This window comes from Aulonocara stuartgranti (genome assembly GCF_965226115.1).
Source record: "Aulonocara stuartgranti genome assembly, chromosome: 19".
NCBI classification, from domain to species: domain Eukaryota; kingdom Metazoa; phylum Chordata; class Actinopteri; order Cichliformes; family Cichlidae; genus Aulonocara; species Aulonocara stuartgranti.
This window is the reverse complement of record NC_138955.1, coordinates 14,343,927-14,366,138: the sequence shown is the minus strand read 5'-3', so window position 1 is coordinate 14,366,138 and position 22,212 is coordinate 14,343,927. Positions and strand designations below refer to the sequence as shown.

The 22,212-nt window shown below is 40.4% G+C and overlaps 1 protein-coding gene across 1 annotated transcript; it reads right to left on the bottom strand.

Annotated features, from left to right (window-relative positions):
* Window positions 1-777: 777 nt before the first annotated feature.
* nol10 (nucleolar protein 10) lies at window positions 778-17,948 on the bottom strand. The gene is made up of 21 exons (XM_082516979.1): window positions 17,773-17,948; window positions 16,627-16,672; window positions 16,432-16,530; window positions 15,223-15,300; window positions 15,101-15,138; window positions 14,851-14,987; window positions 14,369-14,434; window positions 14,206-14,266; window positions 13,631-13,716; window positions 13,346-13,424; window positions 12,777-12,926; window positions 12,606-12,672; window positions 11,284-11,336; window positions 7,046-7,172; window positions 5,409-5,488; window positions 5,197-5,295; window positions 4,472-4,564; window positions 4,112-4,288; window positions 2,255-2,571; window positions 1,942-2,044; window positions 778-1,475 (listed from the first exon to the last, which is right to left on the bottom strand). Exons 1-21 carry the CDS (start codon window positions 17,836-17,838, stop codon window positions 1,335-1,337), a joined length of 2,163 nt encoding a protein of 720 aa, XP_082373105.1. The 5' UTR covers window positions 17,839-17,948; the 3' UTR covers window positions 778-1,334.
* Between the last annotated feature and the right edge of the window lie 4,264 nt (window positions 17,949-22,212).

Genomic DNA, 22,212 nt, shown 5'->3' with positions numbered 1-22,212 from the left:
TCTTTTACTTTTGTTCTTAAAGTCACTCTTAATTTGATCTGTTATTTTATTTTTCACATTTGTACATAATATTGTATTTGTTTTAAATGTTATATACTTATGTGGTATTTGTATTTTGACTTTTGTTGCCATGATGCCAGGTCTCTCTTGGAAATTAGATTTTTAATCTCAATGGGATTTTTTTTACCTGGATAAATAAAGGACTGAGATAACTCAGGTTATTTTAGTTTAATAACAAAATCCCCATGTTACGTTTAATCATGTAAATACAATATTAATGTTTAGGTGTATTTTTTCTCACTTACATTTTGTTCATTTTAAACTATTCGTCTATACAGAGTACAGATTATGAGGCTTCTGCAGCAACTTTTCAGGGTGAAGTATGTGTCTGAAATGGATTTCTCCTGCATGAGATACTATCCACGCTGTCACAAACCTGATGGATTGTGGTGCAGAGGCGTGGTAACATCAAATGGTTGGGGTTACCACGCCGAGTGCAGAAAACAGCCCCCTTTCACATTTGAAAAGAGCCACTGCTGGAATAGAGGGGGTTCACACCATCAGCAGGTTGGGGGATGGGAAGGACTGATGGGAAGGCCTCCAGTTTCCAAGAACTGCAGTTGTATTTGGGGAAGGGGAAGAAGGTCTCCTCATTCATTTGTTCTCCTCTTCTCTCACACAAGTAGGGAGTGATCTGCTGCAAAGGAGGGAGGCTCCAATATTCTGGCAGATTATTTTATATTTTGATTTTCAACAGTAAAAACAATGGAGACAGGCAAATGTACCAAATATAATATAATGTAGTACAAATGTTTCTAATTCAGTGTTGGCTTAACAATGTTTCTGCATTAATAAAAAACAATTACATTTTCATTCCACACATTCCATTCTTCTTTAGCTGAAGCAGGCTCCACCACGGAGCCACTTTAAGAAACGACGCCACAGAAAGCAGCTACATGCCAAGTCCTCTCAGCTCTCTGTGTTTAATTTCTCCTGGGCCCTCCTGCTAAAATATATGCAGTCAGGGTACTTATGGATAATGGCCTGGCATTATATTCATACAGACAGCGACATGGGTAATCTCTCTTTTTTTAATATGCTCTGAATTAGCAGAGAACAGGTAAACACATGACCCAGACCACCCAGGAGAGGGACGGGCTCGTCTGTGCAGCAGTACCAGTCTCTGCAGCACGTCTCCAGCCTTCCCACCACTGATTAAAAGCTTAAAGTCAGTACAATACTTCTACTCTTGAAGACGACTGCCAGAGCTGAGTTAATGGAACAAACTATTCAACTCTGACTTCAGGGCAAGGTTTCTGCCAGTTAGGCGTCAGTCAATGGCGGCCTCGTCCTCTGCCGCCCCAGCCTCTCCCGCGGCCCCTGATGCTGCTCAAGTGTCCGGCGGAGCGCCTCAGCTTCTTCCTCTCTTCGTGGTGCTCCCGCTCCGCTTGCTGCTGCTTCTTCTGCTGCTCCGACTGCAGAGGAGGACAGGAGGATGGATGTTAAACAAATGCAAGTGCTGCGATTCTACCTGCAGATTGATGATGTATTTACTGACTTGTTTAAGGTGAAGAACCAATCATATACCAACAACCCTCTCTGCATTTTCTCTAAAAGCGCTTTAGCTTGCTTTGTCTGACAATGAGATGACTTCAGACCAGCGAAATGTCATCCAGACATGGGCGAATTTGACATTAAGTAATGCTCAATTGAGGAGAGGGATTGTTCTTCTTAAGGATTATCCAAGTAACCTTACATTTATACATTTATCTCACTGGGAGATAAATGTATAGAGTCAGTGGTTAAATCTCTCTTTTTTTTTTTAAAACCTTCATCTTATGAACATTTTCCAGATTTAAGTTCTGGATCCTGGAGACATCATAAGTGTCTCCATTATTTGCTCCTTTGTGAGGGATTGTGATGATTAAGTAAGCAGTGTACCTTTTTGAGAGTGAAGGTCAGCTGTTTGCTGCCCACTGCGGTGTCAGCCGTGCCACTGGTTTCGGAGTGCTCCTCTAACTTTAGCCGCTCCTCCAGAGAAGTCCTAGAAGAAGGAACGCATGATCGTCAGGCACAATATACAAAACAGTACAGACAGAGCGTTGTCATAAAGCGTTAGGACACAGACTATTAATACTTTACAGGTGAGGTGATTCTCTGCCTTTAACAGCTGCAAACCCTGAAGCAATTTGGGTTTCAAAGAGTGTCTCAAACAATAAGTCATGTAACACAGGGTACATTTCCAAAGACATACTTCTGTAGTTTCTGCTTGCGGGCCATGTCATTAAAACTTCTGAACTCCTCGCCAGCTTTGATCTGATAAAACTGCGGCTGACTCGTCTTCTTGCTCTCAGCCACATTTGAGCATTCTTCTCCTCCGTTCTGCTCCCTCTCCACAAGGACAGTGTTGCGGTCTGCGTCCTTCCTCTCCTGCCGCCGGCGGTCTCTGTCCTCCTGCCGAAGCAACCTCCGCTGCTCCCTCACCTCCTCCACCCAGCTTTTGTCATCGTCAGAGCTCTCCTCCTCGGAGCTGGCTCGCCCCTCTGGCTCCTCGTCGTTATCTTCAGGCACCTGCAGGGAGATGAAGCAGAGCAACAAAAAAATCACTGATGTGATCTGCTTCCTGGGCCCTCATCTTCCAATATATCAAGAAAACACAGCACGTGTATACACAGCTGGCTCAGTGAGGCTTGTAAACAACAGAAAAACATGTGATCATGTCCAGAGGGATTAGTAATGCGCTGGTTCTAATAATGGAAATAAATCTGAAAAGCCACTGTTTAGTTACACCCCCCCTTTTTCTTTTGTGCAAAAGTTTCAGCACATACTTGCTTTCTAAAAGGCCTGAACACTGCACATACACCAGTCTGCTGGTGACTGGGATCAGCTGGTTTTTCAGCTGATCGTCCATTGTTGCACACCAAATTAGCCATAGCTGTATCTGATTTTGTGCCCATCTGATTAGCCCATCCTTTCGGCTCTCAAGCACTTCTGTAAGAGTTTGAACCACATTTCTGTGGTGCAGATTGAAACAAACGAGATATGTGAGTAGTGAGTAGTTGAAATTGATATCAGTCCCATTGCTGCTCTAAAAGCTCTAATTATGCATGCAGGTCTATGTTGTGTCTTTACATTGCCTCATGTCATCAGTAAGAGAGCCAACATGGCATTGAGGAAGCTAACAGTAAAGGTTCAGGGCTATTAAGGTATTTTACACCTACAACAAACAATTGTTCTTCTTTGGATGCTTGGGGGGTTTAAATGTAACTGCAATCACTCCCTCGCTTTTGTGTTTTCTGTTACATATATGTGTGTATATGTGTTATCCTCCAATCAATGAACTCTTTAGCTGTTTTTGTCTTATTTCTCTCCATGAGTACTAAGATGTAATCATAATGAGACTGAGAGCAGGGCAGGGAGAAACCAGTTGATCATAAATAAAAGGTCCTTTTCATTTATTTTATTTTAACAAATTAGGACACCGTTTTTTTAAGTTGAGCCAAATGCTGACATCCTTAAAGTGAGGAATATATTTAACACAGTTATAGATCAACACTTGGTAACTGTGCAAAAAAGCCCTTTAACCTATTTTAGAAATAATGTTGTTAAATAGTTAAACTTTTATTGTGAACATAAATAATTGGTAAGCCAGAGTTAGAAAATACTGGCGGTGGCCAGTGGTACCCTCAGCCTCCTAGTAAATGTACCCAAGTTATGAATTTTGAAATCCTACATCACCTTGTTTTCGAGTTATCATTTTCACAAAATTTGCAAAAAAACCTGCCCGCTAACCTTAAGGTCAAGGTCACCGAGACTCAGACTCGTTTAAATTTTTAGTAGATGCACCTGTGGTGCTTGAAACTCCTAGGTTGCTTCATTCTCAAGTTATCGCATCCACAAATTTGGGTGTCAGTGTTGCACACCCACCTGACTGATGGGCTATTGCCAGCCTTTTATGGCTGAGGGGTAAAAACTAAAATAGGAACTGGTCAAAAAAAACTTTGAATTCCATGGCCTCCACACACAACAGGCCATCTCAGTAAAACGATGCAGTGTTACCTGCTCGTGCAGTAAAACACTGTGTCGTTTACCTGCTTGGAAACCATTTTACCTGCTCGGAAACAGCAGCCTGCTGAGCTAGCAGCCGCAGCTTCTTCTTCCTTTTCTGGCCGACTTTGGAGACGATGGGGTTGAGCAGGCGGAACTCCTCGCTCTGCTCATCCACCTGGTAGTCTGAGTTTTCGAACATCACCTTGAAACGGTCGTCTCCCAGGATGCTGGGGAGAGCCTGCGGTTTGGAAAAAGTCAACAAAGAGGAACATTACGTCATGAATTCTACGAAGCTGCCTGGAAGAACATTATGATCTCTTTTTTTTTTTTTTTTTTTTAAAAAGAACATTATGATCTCTGAATACACCGTGTACATTCACAATTAATCAAAAACATTGATGTTGTAATCTTGTTTTTCTACCTTGCCCTTCTTTTTCCTGGAAACCACCTCTGCTTCGTCATCACCCTCCTCCATCAGTTTAAGAGCTAACTCCTTGTTCACCTTCGGCAGTTTCTGTTTCAGAGAGAACAAATTGTACTTAGCACACACGAGAACGGAGAGAAAATGATCCAATCAGTTTGAAGAGTGAATCACACATTCCTCAAATTAACCTACCATTTATTAGCTTTTGCACTTAGTGTGACAGGATGTGAGTAAAGTTTTGAACTTCAATCCAGTACAATCCAGTTTAATGGGTATTTTAACTCTGTGGAATTCTTTTTATGTAGCTGATTCAACAGGTTATCGGGATTTTTAGCTCTGAATCTTATTTATTCAGGTCATATTTTCAAAAACAGATTGATCATAATAAATACTACACAGAAAAGTGTTGTATGAGGGCATGGAGGGAAAAGATAAACACAGACTGTCACAGGAGTCACACGCTGACATTGTAAGAAGGAGATGAATTATGTTTATTCTGCTACAGCTGTTGCACCAAACCAGTCAAATATGGACTAAATGGACTTAAATCTGAATGTTTGCTCGACCATAATGAAATTCAGAGGCTATAGCTGTTTCTTAGACAGCAAATGCTGATTGTTGATTCATCTTCTAACTATGATGTTTCAGTACTGAACATGAAAAAGCCAGTAAAATGAGACCTGACATTTCCATAGCAACTAGCAGAAAAACTAAACTCTCACCTTAACCTGAACTCTCTGTGTTCGGGCCTCCTCGATCTTCTGGCGAATCTTATCCTTGCGATATTCCTCGTACGCAAAAGGATTGACCATACCTTTAACCTACGGCCAAGCAAATAAACATTTGCAGTTTAGGTTTAGTGTGTCACGTTAGGATCAGTTTGAATTGAACAAGTCCTGACAAAAGTCTGAGATGTACACAAAAAGGATGATACCTTATGATAAAGTCTTATGTCCATGAAGAAACCGTGCATGTAAGCTCTCAGGAGGGATGATCCGATCAGGTGAGTCAAACCTGGCCATGAAATTAAAAAAAATAAATAAACACACACATTTTTTGCAAATACAATCTGCTGTAGTTATACATCTACTAAATGTAACGCTAAAAAATATGTCTACCGATATTCCATATACTGATTGCCACATAATGCGACTGAGACATTGACAGTAACCAGAGAATAAATTCTAATGACGTGTGTCACTGACTGACTTCCTGTGTCACCATCAAGAGGAGAAACTTTGTGGTTTAGTATGAAATCTTTCAGTAAATACACGTTCATGGTGCCCAGAAGATGAACCCAAATGATTTTATTGAACGTGAGAAGAAAAGAAAAAAGAAAAGCAAACCAGAAAATTTAAATTTGTTTACAACAACAACACCTGTTTACCTAAACACTGGTTAAGATATACATCTATTCCTCCCGTCCCCATCCGTCTTAAGATTTGTAACACTGACTGGCTCTAAATGTAGTAAGATGAGGGCTTTCGTGCTTTCCCCTTCTCCTAACGAGAGGCGACTGTTTGTGGATCAGTGAAATGTCTCAGGTACTGGATCGAATTTCACACATTCATCTTTCCTTCAGGATGAACTGCAAAAATCTTTGTGACCTACCTCTATACTATTCTGTATTACGATTACAACAGATCTGCACTTTAGTCCTTTTTTAAACATTAACATATTTTTACTTCATAAAATTATATATCTAAAAACTTTGGTTTTGTCACATTTCAAGACTTCTCAATAAATTTTTCAGACCCCAGTGAACGTGTGAGTAAATGAATATGGAAATGGTCAATATTGACCTTCTTTCCACGCCTGACTTCACCTTAAAAGTTGCACAAATACTCCCATGATGGGAGTATTTGTGCAACTTTTAAGGTGTGCAACTTTTTTATTACACACTTCCTGTGATGGGCCATCACAGGAAGTGTGTAATAGCGTGTGTAGACAAGGACACACTCTTACAAGCTGAATGATGAGGAACTTGCTCTTCTCAGAAACTTTCACAAGTGTGCTGTACTCAATATGGACATGTTACATAACAGGGCCGCATTACATGGCTCCTGTATACCAACAGTGCTGTTCCCCTGCCTACTCCCTCCTCTTCTTTTATCACACATCAGCCAATCATCTTTCTACTTCTTGTCATTTGATCTCTTTCCTGCTGAGCCTGCATTCCAGTGTTCATTCAACCCATCCAATATCCACTCCTTTGACCCTTCATGCTCCCCCTCTCTTACCCCTACACCCTACTTCTCTTACCTAAAGCATTTCAATCATTCCCGTGGCCTCTACTTAGACAGTCTAGCCACTCAAACTAACCCCCCTAGGCGGCGAAGTGGCTCACACTGATTCATAGTTTTGGATATAACTATCAGGGCTGGTATTAAAGTCACTCTTTGTGTAAAGATCTCTTGAGCTCTCTTTGCTTTCTAACCAAAAGAGCCAAAGCAAAAATTGCACACTTAGATTGAGGATTTTTTTTTTGCTTTAAAAGTGCTCAAATTTGGGCTGATTTACTCCAAGTGCTCTGCAGTTTCATGAGGTACAATTAAGGTAATGAGGTCTCACCCAGATTTTCCAGGTCCTTCCGAGTGACAAACTTGTAGTCATCATACACCGTGCTCTCCGGGCTCTCCTCCAGCTCCTCTGTTAGGTTGTCTAGGAAGGAGCACCATCGAGGTGCTGGGCCCAGAGCCTAAACACACACACAAAAACACATCCACCCGCTTGGTTCAGATTTAGACTGTTGAGTACTGTTTGTTGTTAGAAAAAAAAATAGCCCAACTCAGCCAGGTCATGTTTCCATTACAGCAGAAAATAAATGTCCTTAAGGGTTTTCAGGGAATTGTAACGACTTGCAATGCAACACTGGTGATACAGGAAATGCAGAGTAGCAAAAGGTCGAGAAATCGCTTTTTGAGTATGTAGTTTTAAAAACAATCCTTTTGTGTGTTCACAAAAGTAAAAAAAAGAAGAAGAAGAAGAAGAAGAAAAAAAAAAAATCACCCAAGAAACCCAAATTGGTCATCAGAATATGAACTTGTTTAAATGTTAGACAGAAAGGACTTGGGTATAGGAAAAAAAAGTGTATGAATCGGTGCTCCACTAGAATAGAAAAGCACTAAGAACCAGCTGCTTCCTTCTTACCCCGAGGGGTTGCCACAGCGTGTGGACACGCACATTGATTTGGCACCAATTTTACATTGGATGCCCTTACGGAGACAGCTTTGTCAATTATTTGAGTTTGGGACCAGCAGTAGACGTAGACTAGCTTGTGACTCCCATGAAGATGGATTTATGTGTCTCCACCACAGAACCTCTGTTCCAAGCATTTCTCAGTAAAGTTTTCATAAACATTGATTTTGAAGACAATCAGTTAAAGCTGATGTTAGTTAAAGCATATATGTTGGTTGTAGTACAAGTCTCAGGGTCCAAACACCAGACAGCCCCCTGTTAGGTAAAACTTCCTGGTATCCAAAAAGTGGAAATTGGCAGTACTGTCACTAACTTGCAGAACTCTTTTACTATGAACCAGCTCATAAGCCATAACATAAAACAGAAAGTGTGACACCAGAGTTGAGAAAACTGAGGTTTTCTTGAAGATATTATATAACTTAAGGTTAAATTTGCTTCCAGCCAGGACAGCATAATGGTGACCAGCAAACACATGTGACCACTCGAAAATTCACTGGGCACCATTCTCTACTTTCTCAAATGTAGACAACTAACATTACGAACAACCTAAAGAGCTTCAGGTCAGTAAGGGTTTACAAATAAGACCCGATTATTCTTTGCAGTTATTTTTAGGCAAACATGCAAAACACCCAACAGGAAACAGCTTTTAAAGTATACAATGGGGACAGCTGCAGATACCGCAGATGCACAGTCCTGCTTTTTTTGTGATCAGCTTAAAGTGTATAGTGCATAGTGATGGACTGTATTGTAGCACTTTTGAGGAAAAATCCACACATCACAAAAGAATATTTGCAGGCGCACATATCTGCCCAGAGCCCCACGCTCACCATCTAATGCAGACACTTAAATCTGTCACACTCTGACATTCACTACTGTGCAAAAAATTGAGCCACACTTCATTTCTTTTTTTTTTTTTAAATTTAGGCTTTTTTTTCACCGATTTTCAGTGCAGTCCTTGTGACTTATCATATTCAGAGGAGTGTTTTGTTGATTTATAAGCTACTTAACACTGACCTATGAATCATTCAAGCATAAAAAAGGCATGTAACTCAAATGATGATTCAGTGGTGTGTCTACACATAACAGACAAAGAACCAAAGTAAACTATCTTTGTGTACTTTGGTTTTTAGCAGCCTGTTGTAAAAACACATTGTTTGTTTCCATGTCTTTAGTAGAATCTACAAAAAATGTAAAAAGATAACAGTTTTTGTAATTTTCTTAAAAGGAATGATGAAACCAGACAAGTTGAGGACAAAACAAGTAACAAATCTAAAAGAAAGAAAGAAAGAAAGAAAGAAAGAAAGAAAGAAAGAAAGAAAGAAAGAAAGAAAGAAAGAAAGAAAGAAAGAAAGAAAGAAAGAAAGAAAGAAAGAAAGAAAGAAAGAAAGTTAGTTGTAAATATCTATGGAGGCGGTTAGGTGGGAGTTGGTGATTGTCACCGTCTTTGATGATTGTGGTTTGGGGCTTTTTATCAGTTAGAAATCTGATCAAAATTTAAGGAATTATGAACACAATAAAGTACCATCAGATTTTAATCCACCATGCAACCGTCTAAGAAGTGTCTGATTGGCAACAGCTTCAACCTTCATCATGACAACTATCCCAAACACACTGCCAGTGCAGTAAAACAACTGCTAGGATAGGAAAATACACAAGGGAAAGCTATCAGTCGCAGACTGTTCACCGCAGAGCCCAGAACTCGAAATTATTAAAGTAGTGTGAGATCATCTTGACAGAGAGCAGAACAAAAGACAGCCAACATCCAAAGAAGAGCTTTGAATATCCTTCAAGAAGTCTGGAGAACTCCTCCTGAAAACTACTTAAAGAATGTACAAGAAAGAACTGAAGAAAGCTGAGTGTGCAGGCTGTGTGGAATTACAAGGATGATCATACCAAATGCTTACTTTCATTTTCTGCTTTTGTCACGTGTACATTTCAAACTCAGTCATCTGTTTATATCATGGCTTGCTTCAATAAACTGAAGGCACGTCTTCTTCACTTTGTAGTGACCGAGTTCTCAAAGTTCAAATATTTCGACTGGAGAACGCTGATCGAAATGCTGAGTAAGGAGTAACTGATTCGAAGTCCGATGATGTCACACCACTGAGGTCAAAGTCCAGTGTCCCTGTCATTGTTTAGTCACATCACTCCTGAGCTAACAAAGCTAACAGAGATCATCAGGGGTCACATGTGGAGACGAGAACCCTTTTTGGTTCAGAAAATGTCAGTTTGGTTGAAAATGCCCTGAAGTCACACCAACAGCATTCTACTGTTAAATCCTGGGAAATAGGAAAAGTGTTGAAATGAGCTTTTAAAGAAAACAACCATTTGTTTCTAATGTTTGCTAATCTGTGACTCAGATCTGCTTTTTCATAAACATGTCAACACCAAAAATCACATGTAATATGATCTTTTTCAATTATGTTTTAGTCTACTTTAAGATTTTCTTCCAAATCAGCTACAGGTCCAACTTTTCTGCAATACCACCTCTTTAAGAAATCAAGTGATTTCAGCATCACTTCCCTGGCCTGAGCAGCTGACAGGTGTGATCACAAGTAGCCTCTCGCATGTCTGCATTTATGTACATATTATATCTCCTCTGTTGACTTCCATGAGCCAGATCATGATATTGAGGGGGCAAAATTGTTAGGTGGTGAGCAAAGATTGTGTTGGTGTGGGCAAAAAAACAAAACAAACTGATCGCTTCCAATGAGTGCTCTCTTTCTACTGCAGAGTTGCAGTAGAAAGACTCTTCCTTGACTAGAGAGCTAGCTCTCATTACCATGGATGATATTTGATATGAACTTTGGGCCAGTTGCTCTCTGCCCAAGTTTGGGATTCGTGGTGAAATCACAGAGCGCTCAGTATAAGAGGTCAAAACAGGACTTCCATGGTGCTGTCTAAAAACAGCAACTGTCCTGGAAAATGTCAGGACATGCCTTAGAAGATGATACTGAATGGGAGGTCGGCTAATTTTAAATCAGGTAAGGTTTTCGGCTTGTATGTTCAAACAATGACAGACTCACCTTTTCTCATAGGACAAAAGGACCAAAGTTTACCACATGCATGGAAATCAGGGCTGGAAAGAACCCATTTACACAAAGCAAACCCTAGTTGACTGTACACACATATGCACACACACGCATCCACAGATGCGCGTGCATGCACTGACAATATCACATGAGGTAAGATCATATCAGTTCCAGAACAGACTGTTGATAGGAACAATTACTCATTAAGCAGAGGCCTCGTGAGAAGTCTGATCCCATGCTTTTCAGGCATGCTTCACTATTGAAGCTGGGAAAAAGTTAACAGGCCTCACATCAGGATTTTTATAAACCAGCAAAAACACCATCAACAAACTCGTGTTTGCTTCTTCTTATTTTTCACATCATTGTGTGTCACACCTGCAGTTCATCCCCGCCCCACAGGGTTGACAATGACTCGCTCGGTGACAGAAAACAAATGGCACGTGCGCACTCTTTGGCCAGCTCCTAAAGGTGACCTTGCATTGCAAAGCTGTGTGAAAAGCTGCAACATGAATCATTCTTTGGTGTACTGTAAATATAAATGTGACTGGTGTATGAGAATATAAATGTCTCTGTACTCACTGGGATGTAGAACGTGTTCATCTTGGGATCTTCATTGGCAGTGAAGAGCATACCTGCTCATGAACCAGAGAGCAGAGCAACAGTTAAAACCTCATCTAGTAATTTATAGGTCAAGTTCCTTCAGCACTGGTATATGAAAGACTGTCTGAGATCTGAATTTTCATATCGTAATGGCAAAACCCATTTCTGCTCTAATAATGAAGAGTTAAAAAAAACATTCAGGCAGCGAAAATGAACAAAAACAGAAGAAACTCAAGAAGCTGGTGCTGCTTTTCAACAGCTTTAGAGAACATCACTATAAGTTATAGAAAAATCTGAGGTTTTATTCCCCTTGTACACACTGCCTATCACACAGTAAAAGTGTGGGAGCTCTACAATAAGATGGCGCCACCCAGAGGTGGAGCTGCACAAAAAACTCTCGTTTTAAATACCAGCTTAACTTACAGGAATCATTACTGTTTCATTCATAGGCCTATTTAGTCATGCATAAAAGCTGCTGGTTGCGCTTCAACACACTGCAGAGTTTCCACAATGTTTTTGCTTCAGTGGGTTTCTAGATGGGTTTAAGCTTTGGCTGTATTTTAATATACCTGCAGGCATATTAAAAGACAGCCAAAGCTTAAGCCACCCACCCACCACCACCTGTGAATTTTATACATTTGTATTAATTTAATGAAAAGCACAGCACCTTAAACCCGACTCCCGATAACAATCGATCAGGAGTTCAAGAACGTATCACTGCTGCATATTTATGTGCAGTTATCTGATATTGTAATATTAAGAATGCAAGGAGTGGAGTTAGGGAGGATAACTTCAAATTAAAGTAAATATAGCTGGGGCAATGAGGTTGATCTGTATACAGCTGCTAGTTAAAAATCAACAGGTCATGCAAGTGGATAATGATAAAAGTAATTTTTTTCAGATGCCGAACGCTTGATCAAACCAGAAAAAAAACTTTAAGAGATCAAAGAGGGAACAGAAATGGAGACACGGAGGACAGCAAGTTCACCGCTATATGAAAGCAGCACACGCATATAATTAATCATTATATCAAATTAAATATTAAAATAATCGCATCATTCTTGCTTAATTGGAAATCCTGAAGCTTAATAAAGCACCTTGAACTGAACTGACATTGACCACCCTCCACAGCTCACAGCTGCAGCCACAGTTAGACTCTATGTGGGAAACATCCTATTGAATATTTCTGCAGTGCTACATCTGCAGTGTTGGTTCATGTAGTGGTCAAGCAGATGCATTCTTGATGTTCTGCGACTGCTCTCCTCAAACTTTGTTTCCAGCTTCCACAACTTAATTCTCACCTGAATTTGGGTAGACGCAAACACCGTTGATGTTGGTCTGAGGCTGTATGGAGGAGAACAACTTTCCCTGTGGAAAAGATATAAGATGGATGAAAGATGAGAGTGAGCATGAGTTTCTTGTGATCCACATAGTGAAAGCGCAATGATCTGTAACTGATGGCTGTTACTTACAGTGTCTTTGTTCCAGATTTTTATGATCTTGGAGTCAGAAGACACAACCAAGTCCAGCTGATTGTGGAAGTTGAGGGAGTTGATTGGCAGGTTGTATAGGTGATCTTTGACTAGAAGCGGCTGACTGGAGCGCAGGTCATACAGCAGCACCTGCAAGAGATCAGAAAGGTAAAGAGAGCTGTCAGAATCCTGGATGAAGCTGTCTGCCAAATGTAAAAACCAAAACAAAGAGAAGTGCAATTAAAGGCATGAGAAAGCATCTACATGATTAACCAAAAGCTCATCCCTTGACCTTTTACTGAAAACTGAACTTGCGTTAACTTGTTAGCAAACTGCATGACATCAGCCACCTAATTGTCAGCTGATTAGTCACAGTAACTTCGCAGCCTGTGGGGAGCTGACAGCTCACAACAACAAACAAACACAAAAGAAGCAGAGAAGAATGCAGCCACAGAACTGTAAGGTGATTTTTGACTGCTGTTCAACAGAAAATGCTGTTTTGAGATTAGCAATAACATAGATAAAGAAAAAGAAGCTATCCTTCTGGTAACATGAATGTTTAGGCTCACCTGACCAGTGGTGGTGCCGACCGCCATGGTGAGGGAGCTGTTAAACTTCAGCGCACTGATGGACGGCAGAGCTTGAACTCTGTCGACAGTTCCAGAGAATACCATTTAAAGATGGGGTAAAACACACAGAAACAGGATAAGAAGCTGGATATTTGTGTTTTATGCCATAATGACACATAGCTTGCAGCATGGTTTTCATGCAGGCTGTGGTGAAAAGTGCCATGTGGCTGCATATGCGTCGTCAGGCTGAGATCAGCTTTCTGAGCGTGACAGTTTGCTCCTTACTCTGTTCCTTCGGCGAGGCTACTCAGGGCACAGTCCAGCTTGCCCACACGGTTACGGACTCTGGGGTCCCAGCACTCGACCCGTCCCTGGTGAGCCGGCAGAAGAAAAGTAAGAGAGTCGCACAAGTGAAAATCTGAGCTTTTCTAATTAACTAAACAACTTTAAAACTATTGAAAAGCTATAATAGGCAAGTTCTTCCGTAGGCAGCTCTAAATTTTATGTGAGAGGCAACGATTTGAACTTTAACACCCAGAAATCATGTGAAACACTTATTTTTGTCAGCCCAGCTGGTGTGTGATTCTTTTTAACAAACAATACCGAGCAGAGGCGAGAAGAGAAAGATCTACCGCTGAGAAATTCAAAAGGGAAAAAAATTAATACATTATTCAGTATGGAGCTAATTTTTCTACTGTAGCTAGTGACCTCTTGAAAAGAGAAACACATAATGTAAGTAAGCCCAAGCACTGGTGGCACAATGAGAACCGATTATGTAAAGTGCAAAAACAATATAAACAACTAAATAATAACAACCTTATATTAGCATTAAAAGGAGACAGTCACCGTTTCACACTTACCTCAGAGGATCCTGTGGCAAACAAATGGTGGATGGGGTTGATATCGCACACGTTGTTCTCCCTGTTTGAGAAGTCCAGGGAAAAAAACAAAGATTGGCTGAGGAGTTAATATCGTTAGTACCGACACACATAAAACCTTTTCACTGAAGCAGAAAACACTTACACAGCATCAGTCTGAAGAGAGTTAAGGAAACGTCCCTGCTCCAAGTTCAGTCTGAAAACCTCTGAACTGAAAGTGAAAACAACCACACTAATTAATTGAGAGACAGAAATAAATAAAATACCCTAAAACTGCCAGATTTATATTTTGATATACATTTTTACCACTAAATCTTTTATCATCACTGTAAAGCAAAAAGCTCTGGTGTAACAGGGAAGACAAACATTGCACTCGGCACTTTAAACTCACAAGTAACATGCGTACCTTCACCCCCTTCTAGGTGCTTTTGTCCACTCTCCTGCACAAACTAACTCGGGGATTCTTGGCATGTCTGAGGACTTCCTGCCTTCTATTATATGTTAAATTGCTCTTTTACAGACAAAGTAGTGGATTTTTGCAAATGCTGAACCCTATTAATGCTTTAACTTTGCTAGCTGACTGCTATATCATGCACCCGAGGACTCTTAATCCGACTGTGTTCTCACCTCGCCCCCACAAAGTAGAGATCACAGGAGGGATAGTGGTAGGAAAAGTCCCGACCAAACTTGGGAATACGAGTCTTGTAGTAGTGTCCATGTTGAGAGTGAAATTCTACATGGCGGTCACAGTGCAGAAACACCAACTGCACAGAGAAGAATGACAAAAACAAACAAAAAAGCAGAGTGAGTTTTGAACTATCAGAATTTAAAAATGCTGAAAAAACTCAACATGTCAAAATAAAAGGGCCGCCCGCACCTTGGAGTAGTCGTCAGACAGGATGTCAAAGGCCACGACTTTCAGAGGAAGAAAAGACAATAATGAAATTTAGTCACTGTCCAGTAATCGGAGCTGAGCAAAGCCGGAGTCTAAAAACTTACCATCTGAATCTAGACAGCGCTCAAACTTCAGGGACAGCTGGTAGGTGTCATAGCAGCGAATCCTTGGTTTGTAAGTGCCTAGAACAAAAAAAAAATGATTTGATCCTGTAGACATCCCTGGACTCGGGCAGTATTACTTTAAGATGACACTAAGTGATGGTTCTGCTGCGTGAACTTGGGAGATGTAATGATCCTCTGGCACCTTTGGCTGTGACAATAGTTATAAGGATACTAAAAAGACAAGATGATCACTTTAACTTTTTAACTTTCAACCTGCCTTTCAGCTTTGTTTTAGCCTCATGGTAAATAGGCTTTTTTTTAAATTAACATTGTTAAATTTCAAATTAAGACTCACACATACAGTTTCCACAAAGTCCCATGTTTTCTAACAATTGCAACATCTCCCCCTGCAAAACGTACGAATCTCTGACTATCTGTACTGATGTATTATTAAAATGGTAGTAAAAACTGACACAATGGTACACTCACGGCGCTGCCAGCTTTCACAGCAATGTCACAACACACCAGGTTATAAAATCGAGAGGTGCACAACATGCAGAAATGGCAGGTGTGATATCAATTTGACATCAGCTTTTGCTGTTTGCTGTTTGCCAACCTTGCCCTTTTACTGTAACCATCACTTTGGCCACCTTTTTCCTTATTTGTGCAAGTGGTTTAGGCTCCTTGCTCAGTTTCTGCAGGATGTGTGCCTCTGCTACAGGAGCATGTCTGTCAGTTAGCAACAAAAAATGCTTTATTCAGGGATTTCAGTGTGATGCAGAAACTGCTCGTTACTATCATGGCACTGCAACTTGAGCAGAGCACTGTTACGTTTATTGCAATATCAGAGAAATCTGCTACCTAAAGTGCGCTAGCTCAGCTGAGCTTTTTCAGAATGTGAAATTAATGCTCTCTGCTCCGACAGCTCTGAAATCAAGACACAGCTTTAGACAAGGATGACTAGTAAAGACCGAAGCTTTTGTTTTTGTTTTATTTTTCTATATGAAGCCAATTAATTTGCCTAAGAATTGTTTAAGAACTGCAGACTAACAACGGTCTGAAGAAAGCTTTTAACTACATACTTTCCTCAGAGATTAATTAAGTATTCTGATTTTGATTGACTCTGATAAATTCATGGACTTCTAGAGTTATTCCAGGGTTTTGAGAATAAAAGACTTTTAGGTGGAAATATAGCTTTATATCTTTTACCTGCTGCCAGGATGAACTGACCATCCCGGGACACTTTGATGGAGGTGCACACTGTGGGCATCTCAAAGTCCTGGATGAGTTCAATCCTGCGCTGAATTTCTGAGTAATGCAAAGAACAGAAGCGTGTGAGTAAAGACAAACATTTAGAAGGAAATCAATCTGTGTGTGAAACTGTAATTATAGCTGTCAACTCACCGACATCTTTCTTTTGCAACTGTCTCTTCTTCCTGTCCGACAGCCACTGTGTTAACAACACAAAGGTGATCAGGATTTAGCATAAAGAATAACATTCAACAACACAACTGCTTCCTCTTCTCTTAGTTTGATGGCAGGTCACAAAAATAAAGCTACATAGAAGGTAAAAAAGGTAACCTAAATAGTAAACAGGGTCAACAGTAAGAAAGCTCTCAAATGGAGCCGCAACTGTCAGGTGACATCAACGGTAACCCTTTAATAGAGAATCTGTCTCAGCGAGCAGACTGTCAGAAATTGAAAAAAGAAAACACAAGGACGCGGCTGTTTTGAATATGGAAAGAAGCATATGTATGGACTTAATCACCTTAAAAAAAAAAAAAGAGCAGTTAGTTATCTCAAAATTCTGTTTTTCTCCGAATGAGCTTGACATCACCACTTGGACAACACCAACATCTCAGTTGTATTCCTTGTCTTTTACTGATTCCTGGTTGAGGTGGTCCGGCTGTATTTTGTTCTCAACATGTAGAAGAAAACTTAAAAGAAGACTAAAGGTGGACTTTATTCATCGTATGCCGAAAGCATCCTAATCAGATACATTAACCGTTTCAACAGGCTCCCTTAATTAATGAGCATTTTATTTTATATTATGATCTTTTGTCTTTTTAATTTATCATTTGCTCAGTTTTACCACATTTTACTGTGTCTGTGGAGCACATTGATCTGCACTAACCTGCCTGAAAGATGCCTATAAATAAAGTTTGTAACTGCTAAATAGACATTTTAACGTTTTACCCAATTCTCATGTAGTATCTGAAATGTTAGACCTTTGATCCGTGATAATACCCAAATAATAACAACTATCGCTGCTGTAAATACAGATAAACTTTGATTAAATCTTCGGAGTATGACCTCATCTACGTCAGTGAACCTCTTCCAAGCAGCGGCAGATTTTTTCCATTTATTTATATGAATAATTTCATTAAATGGCGGTGTTAATAAGTATGAATCCAGCTATGACATTTCATTAATACAGTGTTAAGAACACTCATCTTACGGCTAGCTTGGTTAGCCGGCTATGGTGAAGGTAAGCAGTAACTTCACAGGTATGACATGAAGGACATCAGGAGCAGGAAGTGTGCTTCTTACCTCTGGAAGAGACTTCCCGTAGCTTAAATTGTAAATTTTGACATCATTCACGCTGGAAACCTGCATTGTAGAACGAGAGCATAACACTGATGCTGCTGCTACACACCGGTGAGCTGTGCTGAACCCACGTTGCTACTAGAGGAGCAAAAACAGGAAGTGGAGGTGAGTTTAGAGAAACTGGGTCCGAGTAGAAACTGCACAGACTACACAAAGTTCCGAGAGGTTGAAAAACGACCAGTTAGCTACGTTGTTTTTCACTATTTAATACACATATATAGTTATTTTTTGTATGTATCATATACCTGTTTTAACTAGCTGTGTTTAATTTAAAATGTAGTTTAACTTTAGTTAAAAATAGACAACAAAACAAAACAAAAACAGAGCATTATAATTGTATAATGTATGTATTGTGATTGTAAGCCCAACAAGGGACAATGGTTGAAAATTAGCAATAGCTATAAACTTATGTGCGTTACATCAGTTTTGTGTTTTGTAATTGGACTTTGTTAAACTTCACTGTCCCTTTTAAATAAATAAAACAATAGCGTATAGCGAAAGGGTTCTTCCTGTTTGTTGTTGGTAAATAACAAACTGCTGGATTCAAAAGAAAGAGAAAGCCCAGTCACATTCTCCTGTATTTTGCTGCCCTGTTATGAATAATGTATTCAGTAAAGTATTCAAAGGAGGATGTCTGTGTAGGTTCTCAGTCATCCAGGCCATGGTAATCTAAGGAGCTTGGAAAGAAAACACTTAAGGAAGTCCAGTCGTTTTTCTTTCCAAGCTCCTTAGATTATTCAAAGGAAGGATGTCCAGAAGATGAAGAAAGAAGACATGTGTACTAGGAACCTAGGTACAACAAATAGAGAGGTGGTGAAGCCAAAGGAAATGGCTTATAGTGAGGTTAGGTTGGACACTAAAGAAGGAGACAATTTATAATGATTGGCTAAAGGCAGCAAGACCAATTTGAAAAGAATGTGCAACAGGTTGGAGTGATTAAGGACAGAGATGGAAATGTACTACATGTACTACAGGGGGATAAAGCTGATGAACCATACCACGGATATATGGGAAAGAGTTGCTGAAACAAGCTAAAGAAGAGAGGTAATGATCAATGAGCAGCAGTATGGCTTCCTGCTGAATAAAATCACTACAGATTTAATGTTTGCTTTGAGAGTGTTGAAGGAGAAGCATAGAAAAGGCCATAAGGAGTTGCATTGTTTCTTTGTCGATCTACATAAATAATATGATAGGATGCTAAGAGCAGAACTGTGGTACTGCATGAGGAAGCCAGAAGTGTCAGAGAAGTATGTGAGGGCGATGCAGGACATGTATGAGGACAGTGACACTGTGGTTAGGTGTGCGGGGTGACAGATGGGTTCAAGGTGGAGGTGGGATTACATTAGGGATTGGCTCTGAGCCCATTCTTGTTTGCGGTGGTGATGGACAGGCTGACAGATGAGGTCAGGCAGGGGTCTCCATGGACTATGATGTTAGAAGACAACATTGTGATCTGTAGTGAGAGTAGGTGGGAAAGAGTCTGGAGATTTGCAGTTATCCTCTGATTGGAAGAGGAATGAAAGTCAGTAAAAGCAAGACAGAATATATGTGTGAATGAGAGGGAGACAGGTAAAAAGGAGAAGCTGCTATAAGTAGAGGTAGAGAAGGTGTACAAGTGAAATACCTGGGGTCAATTCAAAGCAATGGACAGTGCAAGAGAGAGGTAAAGAAGGGAGACAGGCAGGGATGAGTGGGTGGAGATGAGTGTCAGGGGTAATTTGTGACAGAAGAATAGCAGCAAGAGTGAAAGAAAAAGGTTCCAAGATGGTAGTGAGACCTGCTGTGATGTAAGGTTTGGAGATGGTGGTACTAACAAAAAGACAGGAGGTGGCAGATTTGTTTTCATTGAGAGTGATCAGAATGAAAAAGATTGGAAATGAGTACATCAGCAGGACAGCTTAGGTTGACTATTTTGGAGGTAAAGTTAGAGAGTCAAGATGAGGGGGGGGGGGGGGGAAGCTATAAATAGATATAAATTATGTTAAGTTTAATCCAATGTCTTCAAATCCGAGTCTTGATAATAGTTTATTGTTTTATACTCCTTCTTATACATCCCAGTTTCTCCTTTCCTTCCATTTCTGTGAAACCATCATCCTATTTTTTTTTTCTTTTGCCTGTCCCGTTTGGCTCTTTTGCCATCAGAATTGTTGTCTAAAGGCAAAGAAAGATGCCCAACGGATTTACTTTACCAAATTGACCATCCCAGCCTTGCCATAATGGTCCATTTGATTCACCTTTTATTGTTTATTTTATTTTCACTTGCTGAATACGGGACAGACTTGACTGGGGGAAAGAAAAACAGCCGAGAAGAGGGACGGGGGAGAAGGGCAAAAAACAAAAACCAACAGAATGGGCAGGAAAAAAAAAGAAAAAGAAAATGCATATATCGATCACCTGGATCACCTGCTGAGAAAGAAAAAAGAAAACAAGAGTAATAGAATAAACAACATCACAATGATATATGGGAATATGACAGTAAATACTAAATATTAAACATTATTGTGCAGCACATAAGATCAACAGAACACAGTGTGCTTTGAGGTAGGAGCCAAAAAGGGTGTAGTTTGTGGGTGTGATCACCCGTGTGTACACCTGTGAGTATGGACGCGCTTGTTTTTTTAAAAGGTTCCTTCATGTAACGATCTGCTAGAGGGTGTGGGGGGGCCACAGCCCCCTCCTCCAGGGCATGAAGCAGGTATGGAGGAGATCAAAACTCCAGACAAGAGGCCCCCAGAACACAAGAGACCAAGGAAGACCAACAGAGGGGCAGCCGCGCCACTGTCCCAGAAAGAGCTGAGGAGAGTCCCAGATGAGGGCTCACTCAGCAGCCGCGGAGCAGAAGCCAGGGGGAGTTGCAGTGACGCGCCTGTGAGCTCCGCCGGCAGCCAGCTGTGCCTGAGTGACCGAGCCCCAGGCCGAGACGCCGGGGGCACCCCACCTCCGAAGTGGCCCGAGCGAGCCCCAGGCTCCGGGCCCCGATAAGCAGCCGCCAAGGAGTGAGCCGGTGTGTACCTGGACGCCCACCCCCAGACACAAAGAACCACCAACGCACCGATGTGAAACCATCATCCTTTTCTTACCTATTTCCCTTTGCTATCGCCATGTTTCCTTCAATTTCTACTTGATTATATTGTTGACTTCTGTCTGAAGCTGAAAACTAAATCAATGAAAATGCTTTTTATGGCTCCTTAGCTGGAGTTTCATTTCCTTTAATGCCAAAATGTACAATCTCATAAAAATCTAGCTGTAGAGCAAAGAGTCCAGAATGTGGACTCTTTGTTTTTGTAAGAGTTTAAGCACTATACATTTCACATTTCAGTTGAATATTGTAGACTATTTTATTCTTATTCTTTTTTTCTTATTCTTCTTATAGTTTTCATTTATAATTATACATATCTAAATTATTATTTTTGCTAAATGAAATGTGATATGTTCATTGAACAGAAGTGGTCGGGTCATTTATTTAACAGCGCTCCAGTGTTCAGGCTAATGGGCTATTTCACATATACAATTGGACTGTATCATTTAAATGTTCTTAATAACATTGGCATTTTGTCCAAATTAAAAATGAGCTTGAAGAGGTTTATTTGTGAGTTTATTGTCTGAGGCTCTTGAATACTTGCCTTTATATCCTCTTCCTTATATTTTTCCTCTTTTATCTTATCATGGGTGGAACTTTGAATGTTGCTTCAGTGTTATTGTAATGCAGTAAATAACGGTTGGCTTCATTTTGGAGGATGTTGTTTATGTTTCTGGTAAGTACTTCAGCTTTTTACCTCCACTGTATATATAAGCCAAACTTCCTTTGTGAAATTAGAAATATGTACAAGAGATTATACAGAGATTATTTGTTGGCATCAAAAAGATCATACCATTCTTGAACCGTCCGATTCATTTTAATCAGATCTTTATGTTTATCTTTACGAATTGGACTTATATTCTTCGCGCTCATCGATATATTAGTCAGCCACATCCACACAAACACACACAAAAATGGCGACTATTTTGTTTTGTGCTCAGATCACCTGGAGTGATGTAACTGCTTCTGGTGACAGACAGCAGAGGACAGTGGGCTGGCTGTCAGCCAGTCTCAGGTGGAGCTGCTGCTCAGACTCTCCAACACTCACACGGGGACAGGCACAGCACAGTCATGAAGATAACCTGAAGGTAAGCCTCTGCTCTGAAAAGAGGTTCCTCTTTCCTTTATTGCATTATCAAGGCAAGAGCTGAAAGAACAAAATCCTGAGCACAGGTGAATCATGCCATTTTACAAATCTGCCTTAGAATAAGACTCTACATATTTCAGTGGTAGAGTTCATGTTATTATAAGTTTGTCTGCTAAGGATCACAGTTTGGTGCCAAAGGCAGTACCTGTGGGAAGTC

Excerpts from the sequence above, each read along its gene's own strand:
- nol10 (XM_082516979.1), bottom strand. The coding sequence starts at position 17,838 with ATGCAGGTTTCCAGCGTGAATGATGTCAAAATTTACAATTTAAGCTAC. Across the intron at positions 13,717-14,205 it reads TTGCCACAGGATCCTCTGAG|GGACGGGTCGAGTGCTGGGA; the intron begins GTAAGTGTGAAA and ends CCGGCTCACCAG. Across the intron at positions 1,476-1,941 it reads TGACCTTCACTCTCAAAAAG|TCGGAGCAGCAGAAGAAGCA; the intron begins GTACACTGCTTA and ends CCTCCTCTGCAG.